The sequence below is a fragment of the Heliconius melpomene genome, chromosome 16 (genome assembly GCF_056956725.1).
Source record: "Heliconius melpomene rosina isolate 202511_hmr_F chromosome 16, ASM5695672v1, whole genome shotgun sequence".
Taxonomy (NCBI): domain Eukaryota; kingdom Metazoa; phylum Arthropoda; class Insecta; order Lepidoptera; family Nymphalidae; genus Heliconius; species Heliconius melpomene.
Genome location: NC_140404.1, coordinates 8,409,161 through 8,426,310, shown reverse-complemented (window position 1 = coordinate 8,426,310; position 17,150 = coordinate 8,409,161). Strand labels below are relative to the sequence as shown.

General features: G+C 31.3%; 1 protein-coding gene across 6 annotated transcripts in view; it reads left to right on the top strand.

The window, feature by feature from the left end:
- The window catches only part of ASPP (Ankyrin-repeat, SH3-domain, and Proline-rich-region containing Protein), a 198,699-nt gene that overhangs the window by 82,890 nt on the left and 98,659 nt on the right, over positions 1-17,150 (top strand). For 4 of the 6 annotated variants that reach the window (XM_085199646.1, XM_085199641.1, XM_085199642.1 and 1 more), the window contains one exon: positions 8,579-8,637. In XM_085199646.1, coding sequence (XP_085055772.1) covers positions 8,579-8,637 — 59 coding nt within the window. Of the gene's footprint in view, positions 1-8,578; positions 8,638-14,611; positions 14,790-17,150 lie in introns of those variants that run through there. The other 2 variants (XM_085199639.1, XM_085199643.1) reach the window with 2 other exon arrangements.

Sequence of the window (17,150 nt, the reverse complement as noted above, 5' to 3'; positions counted from 1 at the left end):
TCTCTTTGTATAAAGAAACATACTTTTATAATAATCACTGAGTTATATTACTTTCATTTTATACTCTTTTGACTTGAAACATTGAAGCTGGCGCAGTAGCTGCTAGTTATTGAATCCATCCATTCATTTTTAATGTCAGAATAAATAAGTAACTGGTTATAGCAACTTTTTACACATCTCGAGCCGTGCAGCTTTAAGTCATCTTCAATATAAACTATACACGCACGCACGCGCGTCTTTGTGCCTCTGCACCGCACAGACTAGCCTAGGAGGGAAAAGAAAAACTTCTAGAGTATGCCTTTTAATCATCAACTCCATATTTATGAGCGCCGAGACCCGCTCAGCGACATTCTTGCTTGTACAGAATCGATGTATGTTTGTGTGCGGAGAAAACTTATAATTACTTTGAAAAATGAAGCGATAAAAAAACTTTGCCGTGCTTTGGGATTTGTTGGGAGATTTATTAAATGCTTGCCATGAACTCGCTGTATAATCAGGTGGTTTTGTCCTGGAGTTGTTGTTGGTTTCTATTTTATTTTATACTAGCGGACGTGCGCAGCTTCGCTTGCTTATTTAGGGGTGAATTCTAATAAACCACGAAACACGTGTTCAATTAAATATTTTTAAGAGTCTAAATTTCAAACTTTATAAAAATCGGTGGCGATTTAAAGATTTTTCCATACTAACTTTCAACCCCTTATTTGCACCCTTAGGGGAAGAATTCTAGAAAACCATGAAACATGTGTTCAATTAAATACTTTTAAGAGCCTGAATTTAAAATTTTATAAAAATCGGTGCCGATTTAATTTTTTTTTCATACAAACTTTCAAGCCCTATTTCGCCCCTTTAGGGTTAAAATTTGTCAAAATCCCTTCTTCTTCTAGTGGATGTCCAGATTACGAAAGTAAACATCTGTCCAAATTTCATGTTTCTACCATCAGCGGTTACGGCTGTGCGTGCGTCTTACCTCAGTCAGTGAGGACAAGTCCTTTTATATATATAGATTATACGGAATAATTAAATAACTCCTAGCATACACGTATTAAAGAGGCTTTTGTATAGATTATATTAAAAAATCATTAGTACAATTAAAAGAAGTAATAAATGATGAATATTTATAATTTAATGACAAATAATGTTTTTCGGTATTTCTAGTTGAATAATACTAATTATGCTGATTCTGTAATTTAGAATTTTGCAGTTAATACAAATATCTTAATAGCCAAATTTTCATTATTAGATTTATCATGTTATTTCGTAGTTTCTACCTATTCTAGATATAAACGGGTTGAAATCCATATAGTATAATTGTATAGATTTGTTGCGCGGAGTATTCGACGCTTAAAACCACAACTATGGCATTCAGTTCGCACTTCCAAACTGTACAGTGCGATGACATGTTTTAGTTATATATAATTATTTACTATATAATATTACATTGTTAAGGACTTATATATAGATGCGAAGATGAATTAATTCTCAAAACGTAATGTCTCCAGAATTCGATTGAAAGTGGAGGACGGAAGTGTCTTAATAGAAACGGAGTGTCTTAGCACTAAGTTTCCAGGTTCCCTCTGGGATACAGCGTGAAGCATTATTGTATAATACAAGCATTATTGTATAACACATTTGAAAGAACAATATCACACATAAAAATAAACATCACGAGTTTTTCAAGGATTCCTCAGCAACGTTTTTTCATTGTGCCGAAACGTTTGTTATTCCGAAATAAAAATAAAATTTTTATTTCGTTCCACATACGACTGTTAATTTAAGTCCAGAACAGGAATGATATTTGAATACGCCAATTTATCTGGTGACAGGAATATTTCTAGCATGTCGTTTTACACCTGCAAATGCTCTAGAGCTTTTTTTTAACATATCAAGCTAAATTTTTCCAGCGCTACATTCGCTGCTGTGTTGCGTTTGTCATGAATTCTCGGTCGGCAGCCTGTGATCTTTAATTGCTAAAAAAGTTGTGAGAAATTATTGAATATAGTTATCTATATTTTTTGCGTTTGTAGTTTTTTGTCCTCTCGATAATAATATGGTATTTAATTGAAACCGTATGATATATTGTATGATAGGTACTGTTATGCAGATATAGGAAAAACTATATGCAAAAACATATGAGGCCAGTCGTGGCGCAGGAACACAGTGTGCCTGTAAACGCGACTGGTGGTGGGTTCGATCCCCAATCGAGAAAATGAAATATTTATTTACATTTATATTTTCATTTCTTCGCTCTGATGTCGAAGCAAAGCCCGTCGTTGAGTTATGCCACTCAAAACGCAATGCTTCCAGAATTCAGCGGAAAATTAGGGAACGGAGTGTCTTAACACTAGGTTCCCTCGCTGCATGCCCTGCTGTGAGGGAGGTATAGCGTGAAGCTAATATAGTTTGATTTATATATAAAAACATTACTGGAATATTTTACTTATACATAACCTTAAATGTTCTTAAGCCTTAAATGTTTTAGTCGCATAATATCGAAATATCGGCTTATAACTTAGCAGTAGTATACATTAATATTATAGTTCATTAGTCCCTTAATTATCTGATATGCGGACAATAGTGATATATGGAGGACAAACGGAACGGTATCTATCCACATGGAAGGAGCCGACACCCACTAGAGCGTTTCTTGTACGATGATTCATATGACAAGTTCGATGCTCCATTGAACAATCTATGCTAAGGCTTCGTATACAGTTGGTGCGTGCCACTAAAATTATTATTATACTAGCAGATATAAAATATATAATATATAAATATCTTTCTTATCTTAAAAAATAATTAAATAATCTATATTTTGCTTAAATATCTAAAATATGTGAGATAAAAATATGAAATAAACCCAATGCTGCGTTTAATGGACTATTTGTATAAAATATTTATAAGGATCATAGAAAATTATCACCCTTCCGAGGCATGTTTTTCCATTTATTGTTTTAAAAGTTAGGAATATATGTAAGATTGAAAAGCAGATAAGCCGCCGGCACAATAGGGAAAATCTATTAAGATCACATCGTACACTCGCATACAAAAGAGGATGCAAACATGAGATGATTATAAACCTGCTTGCCGTTTAAAAAAAAAGACATTTTACTCTATTGCCACTTTTAAAAATTAAATTAAATCAGCTTCACGCTGTATCCCGCACACAGCAGGGTAGGCAGAGGGAACCTCGTGTTCAGACACTCCGTTCCCCACTCTCCCCACTTGGGCCGCTGTGCCACGACGGCCACTTTTAGCGAATACAACGTAAAAATACATAACTTTATTTATTGGTAATACTTAACGATCGGTTATCTTGATCTCATGCGTAATCTACTCCGCTATGATATATCTTTTACAAGCTTAATTATTTCAGAACTAGAATAAGTCAACTGCCCGATTGAGCTCGTAAAACGTAAAACTAGTTTTTAATGTAATGAACTTGTATTTAGTAAACTGGAACGAACTGTCATTTGACGGCAACAGCCGATATAAAGTAAGATTAAATTATTTAAATAGAGTTCTATTTCATAGATAAGTCACTTTTTATTGTTTGACCTCGATACTTGTTTACTCGTTTCGTTAAATGTTCACAAAGTTATAATTTAGAAATCGTTATAGTTTTAAGCTTATGCTTGCTGTTTGTGGAAAGAGTAATTTAAAAAGTTTTTCATGCAGATTTATTTCAACCAGACAGTGCAAATAGAAACAGGATTTGTGTGTGTTCTGCAGTACGATGAAATCTCATATTATGAAAACTTCTTATAATTATAATATATATTTTTGCTCAATTTATCTTGCAAATTGCCATTATATATGTCAATTTCTAATATAACTCAAGGTCCAGTTTGAATAAGTTATTGTATATATCTTTAGTTCTAATATTTTTTCCATTAATTTAATAGGTGTAGTACAACGTGGCTATATACTATACATAGATCCCTTTAAGTACTATCACGATTACAGTCGTCGTTTTTACTTCTATTATTACGTCGTCATCAAATCCCATTGTATATCTAATAATAATAGTAATAACATTTTAGTTTTAGAATTAAAATGATCATTAAATGTTATTTAATAATACCCTAATAATAGCAACAGAATCATGGTGCAATCGAGAAGTGCGTGGACTCCCACGTGATGGTTATATGTTCGCTTCTTATTCTTGGGAATACATAATTTGTTTATTGTCTATTTTAAAAAACCAGTTTTACTGGGAACAAATTTCTTTGTCGCTTCAGTTGCAGATTTAGGTTCGGCGCTTAGCAAAATGTAATGTTTCCTAAGTGAAACAAAATTGAAATGAGAAATGGTTGCCTTACCACTAAGTTCTCTTGCAGCCTATCTTAATATTCTTACAATATGAAACAAAAAAATAAAAAATATATATAAAAAAAATCTCTTAAAGAAAAACCCTTTCATGGCTCGTATTCCATATAATGATCGTAAAGACAGAAAGCTTTGAATAGTAAAGCAGCTTTCATTTATACATCAATAAAGCTAATTTTCTCAAACTGGAAGCTCTTGAGACGATACCCTATATTGTCTTTGTTATTTTCTAGATGTTTTTTCTTTTATGGTATAAAAGAGATGTCGAGATGTTTCAACTTAAAAATTTTTTTGATCATAACATAGATACTTCAGTACCATGTAATTAAGGTTTTCTTTATTTATTTGTATACACCTTTACGTATACAAAATATAATATTTCCTAAAACAGATTTGAAACCACTACCCATGCACGTATGATACCTTTTGCGCTATATTGATATTCCTTAACGATACATATTTGTCGTATCGGTATTTTATTTATTATTCATTAAATTACCAGTATGAATACGTGAAAAACTGTATAATAAATATTTTAAGTAATAAATGTCAAGCGGTTCAATGAGTTCAATATGCTTTGCGAGAGTTGGATAGCTTTTAGCGCATGTTATTAAGTGGATTGCAAATTCATAAATAAATAGGAGTATTTTTTGTAGTTTAACGCTGTAGTCCGTACATAGAAGGGTAAACAGGGTGAACTAATAAACGTAGTGTTAAGACACTGCGCTCATTGCATGTGTTTTGAATGGCGGAACTTAACGCCGCGCTTTGTCTCGAGACCTAAGAATTAAAAATATTAAATATTTCATTTCCGCGACTGGGAATCGAACCCAAAACCTGTCGCATTTACAGGTCTTATAAGGCTTGTTTAGTACAGTTATTTGACTAGAAGTCCCTGTAGAGTTAGTGCTAACAAATTCGACCTCCGTACTATTAAGGAAGGTGTCCTTGAAAGATTTCATCAAGGACGTTTACCTGACTTTTATAAAGACAGATGTGACATTTTGTTACATTTTATGTCCAAAGGCAGAGTAGAAACTTAATTTTAAGGATAAAAGCGACTCCATATTTCTTTTGAATATGTGAGTAGATTTTTTCAAATAGATATACATTTAAATATAAACAAGGCAGTATAAAACTAGCACTAATACCTACTTTACTCTATCGCAATTTGCATACATAGAAAAAATGTAAATAAATATGAATTGAATTGATTTTTTTTTGTCCAGCTTTACGCTGTATTTCGCATAAAAGCGTAGGACCAAGAGAATCTAGAATAAAGATTCTCCCTTTCCCACTTAAGGCCGAATTTTCGACACTGACGTGTTGAGTAGCAAAACTCAACGCCGCGTTTTACCTTGATACCAGAACCAAGAAATAAAACTATTAATATATAGGAATTCATTCTCCGAGTGTGAATCCAGAACCCAGAACCTCCACGTTAACAGTCACGCTTGTACCACTACGTCAGAACAGCTTTTGTTGATAACCAAACAAAACAGTATGAAACACATCAAGTCACACGAACGCCAATAAACGGAGACGTAACGATGATTTACTTTCTGCGGTCAATACTTTACCAAAGTGTAAAGACCTAAAAGAAAATTTGTGAACTAAAACTAGACGCTACACGCCATACCTAGGGTAGGTATTCGCGCGATACCCCAAGCTGGCCCGTTAAACCGATACAATTTGCGTGTATACCCGTAACCGGCTCTACCTTTGCGGTGGCTTGAATCTTTGAAGCGGCAAATACAAGGTCTGAGAGCCTCCAACGTGAGAAACGTAAAAGATCATTTAAACTCACATCGCCTTAATGCTTTTCAGTTCTGAGGTGTTCAGCTTTTGCTTTCGTTTCACCGTAATCTTCTGGTCTTTGTGGAGATTCTCACGCTGTCTTTTTAGGGAGTACTGTCTTTCCAAGTCTAATCTAAATATCTGTGTGGTTTTATATTTATATCTATACTTGTAATACAATCGTAACTGTTCAATGTCTGTAGATAGAAGGTACGTACCTAATTAAATCAAAATTCTTCCTTTTTTACTTTTTAGTATACATAGGTGGAGATATTATTTTTAAAAAAGATAAATTATTATTAAAAACGCAGATAAGTAAGTAGTTCAAGCGAGCGAAGCCGCGGGCGGGTCGCTAGTAATGTATACTTCTATATGAAGTATTGAACTCAGCAAATATTGAAATATTAATTGTACACACAATAAAATTTTATAGAGTAAAATAAAATTGTTTTAATCTTCATGTTACTGTGCACATAAACGAAAAACATCACAACCTGCTAGGTAATGGCGAGGAAATTCTGATGTTGATTTAACTTTTATAAAGTTTTTGTGTAAACCTGTGCAACGTGTATTGAATGAATCTTTTTAATAATGAAATGCCAATATATATTTCATATGCTTAAATTAAATTAAATCGCTTCACGCTGTATCCCGTGTACAGCGGGGTAGGCAGAGGGAAAGGCAGTGTAGGAAGGGAGTGGCGACGACTTGATTAATTATTAATATTAAGAAATAATAATTCATTAGCTCGAGTGAGGATCGAACCCACAATCGTTACAGTCGCGTTACAGTCACAACCTTGCGCCGCGGCGGCACGATGGCCTCATATGTTTAAACTTTTATATTTATTTTATATCGCTACATATAACTTTTATAACTCAATTAGTTTCAACAAAATGCATGAGATTAACTCTAATACACTTTCAAAGCTATATGAGTATTAAAATTAAAGGATTTTGTTGTTTAACACGTTGAAATACAATCTATATTGTAGTGGACAATTTTAAGCTATTTAATATTCCAGTGTCGTCTTTCTATTTTGGTTCATAATAAGCCCCTTTTATCTACAATTTTAATTAACTGGTGTAAATTGGCTGCGGTTTTTACTATACGTGTTAACTATAACCAAATTTTAAAGCGTATTACCCATCATACTCGTATATTAAATTACGCAAACGTGTTTTAATTATTATGCTAAATTTTCAATCGAAATATTGATTGCAAATTAATAAAATAATAGCTTAACAAAGAAACCCTTTTAAAAATATATGTTAATGAAACCTTTTAAAAACATTAATATCAGCTTCAGAGTGTTAAGACATTCTGTTTACCATATTCCGCAGAATTGTTTGAGGCATTGCCTGTTAAGTGACGAAACTCATCGTCGGGCTATTGCCTTTGTGCCAGAGCGAAGAAATGAAAATAATAATAAATATTAATTAATTTCCTCGAGTGGGGATCGAACCCTCAATAGACGCGTTACAGTCACACCGTTATTTCAAAGTATTTCTTTTTAAATAATCTCATTAATTATCTCCAATACATTCACATTGAAAGGCGGTGATTGCATCACTGCAATCAATTCGTATTGAAGTGCAGTCGTGACATTTTAAAATAATAGATTCGCGTATTTAAGCAGCGTGCAAGCTATTTTCGCTTAAAATGTAATATATGCATAATAAATAGGTGAATAAGTATGAGACTGTAAGCGCTGTAAGGGTTTGATTTCTAGTTCAAAAAAATAATTATTTATTATTTTCATTATATGTCGAGGCAAACCACGGTGTTGAGTACGTCCATCAGCATGTAATGCCACCAGAATTCGCCGATAAATGATTAACGGAGTGTCTTAACTTTAGGTTCCCTCTACCCTGCCTACCCTGCTGTGTCCACGACAGTGTAAAGCAAAAAAAAAGAAAATATATACACATCTCCTCTACAATACCTCTACAATATTTTATTCTGAACTCGTTTTATATTTCTAAAGATTGATTAAGAGCGATTATAAAAGTTTAAAAACTAAACATATAACAGACACAGATAAATTGGCAACACGCCTTAGCTTTATGTTTTTTTACCAACGACAAAGTTAGTGTTAAAGAATTCATTAGCAATATATAATTTTAGGATATGAATTTTAAATAAATTAAATTATCTTTATTTACCAAATCTTGAACCTCTTAGAGTTTAAATTTCTTCAAATACAATATAAAATTTATATTTAAATACGCCCTAGAATTAGTTTTTGTTTAACTTAGTTTCTGCTTTATTTTAACAATTATTATTTATTTATTTATATTCTTTATTGCACAAAAAGATTTAAAAAAAAATGTACAATAGGCGGGCTTAACGCTAACAAGCATTTTCTACCAGCCAACCTGTCATGTGGGAGAACAAAAAGTTGAGTTAGTTGATTTTAAACGTAAGGTTTCTAATTGTAGAATTTTTATTACAGAGACGGGGAGCACGGATAAGAGCAATGGTATGAAGGAACCGGGATCACCTGAGGAATTGGTAAGTTTTCATTACTAAGCTCCCTTGATAATATTATCCAGCTGTCTTTTAAGTTAAAAATGTTTTAGTTTAATTAAATATATTTTCTTCTTTTTTACTATTACTTTAATACAATATCTTTTAAATAATCTATTCATTTGTTCTGGCTGTCAATTTCCGAACGAAATGATGAACGATCTTGCCAAACGTTTTACAAATGATTTTTGTAATCCAATCGAAAGTGCTACGCGCGATATTAGAAAAGTTCTTAAAAAATACAGTTAACTTATAAATGAACACAGAGGCTTACACATTAAGTAGAGTCATAGCTTAAAAATAAAACTGAAACTAAGCAATAACATGGTTTACCCCCCCTTCCCACCCAAAACTGAACTACCATATTTTATTTCGTAATTATTTGATTATTCAATTAAAATCATATGCTATATGCTATATATATTAAAATTTTATTTATATCATACAATATTGAAGATAAATAAATTTCATGAAAAATATATATTTCAACTGCCAGTATTTTATTTACACACGCCATTCTCATCGAGATATCAAATATCGATGGATGCAATCGCAATTCGCTTGTTCAATTACCAATTGTAGAGAGCATTCCTGAGACGACCCGCTCGTGATGGACGGCCGGCTGGTTTCCTATTCCTTCTATTCAAATTAAATTGACCACAGCAGTTACTGACGTTGACTGACACAAACTGCTTAATATATATTATCTGAATTTGATGACAATGTTATAACGTATTATATATGTAGGTACATTAGCTAATGTGACACATGTCGCCTTGATCAACTAATCTGTGGTAATAATTAACTAATATCTACGAGAAGAGTAATAAATAATAATAGACCTAAAGTAATTTCAAATGTTAGCAATTATAATTAACTAGCGGACGCGCGCAGCTTCGCTTGCTTATTTAGGAGTGAATTCTAATAAACCACGAAACATGTGTTCAATGAAATATTTTTAAAGGTCTAAATTTCAAATTTTATAAAAATCGGTGTCGATTTAAAGATTTTTCCATACAAAGTTTCAACCCCTTATTTGTACCCTTAAGGGAAGAATTCTAGACAACCATGAAATATGTGTTGAATTAAGTACTTTTAAGAGTCCGAATTCCAAATACCTCAGTCAGTGAGGACAAGTCCTTTTATATATATAGATATAGAAAAAAAAATGTATTTATTTTTAAATGATTGTTTATTTTTATACTTTCATGAATTAGCTAAATGTCCTTAAAGCTTTAAATAATAATAATGCGGATAGATTAGAAGACAGAAGATGAAGAAGTCAGATATACACATGATTTTTCATGTTACTAGTACTTTAGAGATTTATCATATTCAATATAGCACCGAACTTTATTTATTGCTTTACATTACATTATTATAATTATTTTTAAAGAATCCCCTATTGAGAACGGTGGTTACCTACAGATACTTGGTTTACCAAGTTACTATTTTTCTGTTCTATGGTATGGTTGCAGTCAATATACTACAAAACTGATTTGGTGATAATAGTAGACAGGCACCTACTACCTACCTACCATAAAATCGATAACAAATTGCAATCACGTGTGAGGACATTTGATGACCTCTCGATGATGGATGGACGACCTAAATCCGACTGGGCATATTGGAGTTAAATTGGTATTGTTGATTGTTCGTATCATATGACGAAAATTGATGGCTGCCTTAACATCTATATGACGAATATAGTAGTTTAACTAATGCTATTTTTAAATAATTATGAATTTACAATATTATACAATCCAATACTATAAACTATTTCTCGATGTCTAATTTTCAAATACCCTATATATGTATATTTCGCAAATAGAACTGCAATGTATGTATTAGCTGAGCAAATTGCAACGTCATTGAAAATGTATTCCTCATTTGCCAATATTGATTCAAGCTATTGTTGGTTCTGATTATAAAAATTTAAATATAAAGCTCGGTAATTAGGAGCTTGACAAGTGGATTCATACTGGGGCTGGAATAAAAACGTAGATATATGTAATTAAAAAGAAAATATAAGTAGTCAATCGTTAAAGATAAGCAAAAGTTACATTAAAAACCATTCATTATGAATACCTATTGAAGAAAACTGTGTGAACTAAATAAATTCTGTGAAAACTGCAATTTGGATGACATCCAAGATTTATGTATAGTTGCAAGATAATTGATGATCGAAAAATACGAGAAATACAACAATAAATTAATATTTTAAAGAATGACTAACCAATTTTAGTTTACTAGAATAAATATATTTTGATCATTATTATCATTATATTAGATCATGAGTGACTAAAATATATCTAATACTATTACCTTTCTGAGATTGGCCAGAACAAACGCACAGACAGACAGAAAATTAAACAAAAAAATGTTTTGATTGTATAACGTTATTAAATAACCACTAATATTTTTTTTCTTATATTTCTTCCATGTACAGACACCGATCCATTACTATTTTATTATAAGTATAGATATAGATATAGTTATATATGTTGAAAGGTATGGGTAAAGCGTTATAAGACTATGTGTAAACATCATAACGGTGTTTGCGACCCCGATAGTGTCACAGCTACACAGATGTTGCCTACCTGAGGGCATTAGACCTACTTTTTTATATCTAGATAGATTTATAGTGGAGCACAGTTAGAATTACATCCGTTGTGGCTTAGCAATGAGTAGTTTACTCCCATAGATAGATATTGTAGGTTATATTTTTTAATACAAATTTTTATGTCACAGTTAAATTTGTTCGTAAATGTGAATAAAAGAACAAATAAAGGGCCAATTATTTTAACATTGTGTATATAAACTGAAAGTTATTTGGTCTACGATTTATTTTATTAGCGCTATCATCTTACTAATCCGTCTTAAGTTATGCTTATTGATATTGGACAGGAACACTTAATGTTCTCAATAAATGGACATACTCGTAATATGACATACATGTTATAGCTTAGTCATAAAAAGATATTTTAGTATGCGAATTAAATATTATTTACATAATAGATTTGAAATTGTACTTTCTACATTTTTTATTTATGAGATATTGAGGTTAAGCTATTAAAAATATTATTTCCTATATCCCACGACTATTATTATAAGTAAGTTTTCCATTATACACTTCCGAAGAAAATCTATTGCTTGCTTCTTTTTTGTATACTATATTTTTTTTAAATAAATATTAATTACTTTAATTCCCCGTATCTCCTGTATTTGTATTTAATAGTGTAGGCAAAATCAACGATACAAAGTATAACATAAAAAATAATTAATTTCCTATATTTTTTATATAATAAAAGTCACAAACCCTTTCATATTTATCCTATATACAGATATAGGTTTTGATGAATGGGTGTTCCATCAGCGGCAGATCACGTGGAAACTTCATAAATATGTACACGACATTGTAGCATCAGTTTTTATGAGCTTAAAGGGTCCTCTTTTATTTGATTGATGATCGAGATTCCGAGAGGTTTATTGATTCACTCGCTCTGAGGCGATTAGAGACTTTTTATGTACATTGTACTCGAATATTGCAAATTTCCTGTTTTTAACTTTTCTAAAAGGAAAAAAGCATTGAAATGTGTAAATCTTCTAAAACGATGGTAGGTAGATTAGACCATTCTTTCTCCTATTAACAATTAAAGAAAAATTACAACTGACAAAAATTATTTACAATAGCAATGCATTAACCAAATTTAGATAACCAAATGTACAAAAAGAAATACCTTGTTTAAAAACATCCCAATCTAATATGTATAAAAGTAAAGTAAAAGTAGCGTGCGAAAGTCGATTCGAAGCGCCGTTGCGTGTTCCGACAAAATTTAGGTGTTTTTCAGTCGAGCTAATTCCTGTATGCTACTGCCTGATGCTGGAAGCTGATGCTGGTATCCAAATTGCTGTTAATTAAATGAAACACACAATTCCGGTCTTTTTATTGGAATGAGCTTTTCGTGTTCTCGCTTTGTCGGTGATGAAGGTTGTGTTAGCGTGAATAACTTACCTCAGTTAGGTTTTGGATGGGCATTCATTTGATTCCTTAAGTGACGTTATAACATTCGTCTCAAACGTTTAAGTTACTGTGAAATTATATTAGTTATGTTCACTAAAATCAATTATTTAAATATTTCTTTGTCGAATTTTTAGAGGATTTTTCATTGTTACTTTACATTTAAGATTTTTACGGGAAACCTCAAATCAATTTATTTGAAGCAAAACGAACGACGCTGTAGCAATTTACTAATTTGTCGAAATCTCTTACAATTATATTAGGTACTACTGCTTCGTAAATCCTTGTAACGTGTGAGGTTTATTCAGGAACGAGGATTTCATTAGGCAGAAATAAGCTTTACACTTCCAATAATGACATCCCTCCTTTATGTAATACGAGAGACCCTACGTAATTGTTATATTACGAGTATGTCTAATACTGTCTTTATGAGCCTCACCAAACAATCGTGTTTTAGGCAATCAACTTACGTTTGGGGGCACATCTGGTGCTTTTTGTTATCAGAGTAAAGGGGCATATCAATCAAGATCCGTTAGTTGATCTTGAATAATGATCTTTACAAGGCGTTGGCAAGTATTTCAATGTACGCACCTTTCTTACAAGTTACCACCGCGATGGATCTAAGTCTAAATAAAATTATTTCTTTGTTATACAAATAAATAGATTTGGTATAGGATTACTCTGTTTTGGAATTACCTGATTGTATTGTCTTATTTATATATATCTACGTTTTATCATATTTTTATTTTTAGTTTGAATAAAAAAGAAATAGGGACAATATAAGTTTTATTTTGAAAACAAATGGAAAAGAATCAAACAATTTTCTTGTGGAAATGGTATGTAAACACTCTTTGTTTGCTTACGACGTGATATTTGCACGCAAAAGATTTCGTGGAGTCCTCCTTTATTTGCCTTGTATATTGAATCGTTTTATTTATAAAATACGTTTTGTATACAGCTCAAATAAAATAAATTAAAGTCCTATCAGCAAATAAAAATATCAGTAAACAGTTTATTTATTATACAATTTTATGCCTAAAATGGTTATAAATACTAATAAAAAGCAATACAATCTCAAATTTATATTTGCAATATAGTATCTAATAGAGTCGTAAAAACAAAAAATATAAGAGAAAATAATTTTAAATCAGACTATTATTAGCTAAATACTTGTATTTTGTATGAGACTTCTTCACCGGTACAGATATGCAATAATCACGTTAGCACCAGATTTAAAGTACTGAATAATTTCATACAACATCATAATTCCGTCTGCTATAGAATTTTGAGCTTTATTTTCTTCTAAATAGAAGTTATTAATGATTTTGAGTGTTCGTTTAAAATTGTAGAGTATGTAGACGGATTTCATTGGATGCAGATGTTCTGGCAAGGAACCAAGCAGTCCAGACAAGGTCGTGGTTACACTGTCATTAAATATAATATGAGTAATCAAGTTTTATGACTGCTATTGATGATTTTTACAAATGGCTTAAAATTATTTTTATTTATTTTATTTCTATAAATTATTTGGATTATGAAATATTTAATAGGACAACTTGTATAGTCATAAAAATTAAAAGTAAAATTAATTATTTTAAATTAAATATCGTTCAACGTTTTGAATATTATAAAATAATTAAAATTTTAAACTTCTGTCATTGATAATATTTTAGTATATCAAGCATAATTTTTAAAACAACATAATATTATTCATTTCCTTTAGATTTCCAATTAAATGGTATTTGGTGCCAAGAAATCTGTTTTTAAAAACACGAATGACTGTTTCTCAACGGATATGATCATCAGCTGAGGAAAATGGGAAATATACGAAGTTATTACGCGAAGTGGATGTATTACAGATTTAGAACGTCAGTCTCGAGTCTACCCGCGCTGCGCGAGCGCCGCCGGCGTATTTTAATATTCACGAATTATAATTCGCATATTAATTACTCGTATTCTGTGACTGTGATGAAGGAAACATAAATAACTTTCAATGCTATAAAGTTTTACGGTTGATTTATGTATAAAAAATAATAATTGGATATTATCGTTTTCCTTATTACATCGATAGGAAGTAACGATTTATTAAGATTGAATAACACTATATAGGACGTTTGTAAGTAATGCTTGAGCGTACATGAAATCGTGATAATATTTATTAAAAATTTATTACTTTTAAACATTAATACAGTGCATAGACTTTTGTTACGTTCGTATTTGGCAAAATACAATACGGAAAAATTTGACTCGCACAAAAACCGTTTCTAAAAAGTTAACTATTATCAGTAGAACTATTTTCAAATATTCAAGGCTTGTTAAACTAATTTACATTACATTTATTATTAAGTTTTAAACATTCATATATAATGTTATAATAATTATTGCTATATACTTATATATTTAATTCCATATTTGAGCTTAAGTTTGTCAGTCAGTTTAAAGCGATTAGTTTATTGTGACATGTTGGTCCGTGTTTACAAAGCGTCACTAAGCGGCTATTGTATTATCGTAAGCATTCTCCGCGGCGCGCGACGTGACGGGCGGCGGCCATTATTCCTATGTCCTTTGGAAGTCGTTCAGAATCCATGATAACATTCTTAGGATATTACTTGTATCTGGAGAGAGTTTTTGGAAGTTAATGTTGGTTGATTTTATTCTCCGTCTTTATCATGTCGAGTTTTCTGTATAAAACGTAATTTTTATTTGTAAAGATCTAAATTATTTTTATTATATTAAGAAAATAATTAATTAATGTTAATAAAGTTACTTAGAATACGCTTTAACAGTACATTTGTTTATTTTTTTGGCAAAGCAATTGAATGTGTCAATGAACTTTCTACCTACACACTGTCCGAGATCGAGCTTTATTTAAAGAAAAAATAATCTTCACACGGCATTTATATGTGAAATAAAACAAATTATATAATCCAAACCTCATTGCGAAAGTAAAAAATACATATAAATGAAAGTCTTGCTATTTACTGAACTGTTAAATTAGTAATTTCAAAGGAAAATCTTGGAATTTATACTTTAACATTTTAGTTGCAATCGCACTCCAAGGATACACGAGAAAGAAAAATAAAAGTTCCTTATATTTAAACAGTATGTTTCTCTAACCTAAATAATTTAACAGGCAAAAAGTCAAATGAATTTAGCATTTTCGCCTTCTATCCAAACGTTCGGAGTTGTTTTTATTTATCATGAAACTGAATTAACTGTTTGCATAGCATAATGAATGTTTGAAGTACACCGTTTTGCTTGTGGAACTAGTATTTCGCTTTTTACGTACTAGCGAGAGCCTGAGCGGCCTGAGCTCGCTTCTCCTAGTTTTCAAACTGAAATAGTTTTTGATTTTGCTAGTATTTTGTATAGGTTAACATATTTCCTATATGTAGTTTATAGTTATATCGCGGCATAAATATATATTTTGACATAGATTTTCATTATTTCACTTAATCTATATATATATAAAATCGAAAGGTCACTCACTCATCACGAAATCTTAGAAACTACATCTGCTAGGAATCTGAAATTTTGCATAGGAGTTATTTATAGGACGTAGGTGCTCGCTAAGACGGGAATTTGCAATATTCGACTTCTAAGGGGTTGTTTTTGGGGTCAAAAGTTTGTATGAAACTTCGTTACTACAAACGCTAGGAGTCTCAAATTTTGCCTAGACGTCACTAGGACGTAGTCATGGAGACAGAAATTGATAATAACATAGTTCACGCGGGTGAAACCGCGAGCGGGCCGCTAGTATATAAATATAATATTATATAAAAATTTTTACTTATTTTTTTTTGCGATTTCCAACGCCTCAAGGTTACCTGGAAGAAATCGCTATTTCAGCGATAAGGTCGCCTATTGTACCATATTCTTTTCTTGTATTCTACTATTCCTTTTTTGGGTGTACAATAAAGAGTTTTATTATTATTATTATTATAATATTAAGACATATAATAGACATATTTAATGTATATGTGAAATAATATTTGTAGTGAAACAGTTATTTCTAAATCGTTTCCTTTTATTTTAAAATCATTATATTCACACAATAAAATCATCAGTTTGGTTGCATTGAACTTTGACATATTGGTCTAGTCTAGTGCGACCACGCAGACGGTTCGCTGGGTGCAATGACACCACGAGCTTTGAAAATGCGCACACTTGCAATTTCATGAATAACGTTCAAGTAAAATAAGTATTTATATATAGTATTAAGCTATATAGTAGTAAGCTGAAAATGGAAATATAACCAAATAGTTTCTTTACGTTGATTTACTTCTTCATACAGAACATATCTACTGGTTATTTTAATTTATTATACAATAAATATATATTCTTAATAAAAGACCTTGTAATTAATATTTACTAAATTTTAATTAAAAAGATGTCAGTCGTGGCGCATAAAGAAGAGGGGAGCGAAGTGTAACACTACCTCTGTCTACCTTACTATGTGCGGGGTGAACATATAAAC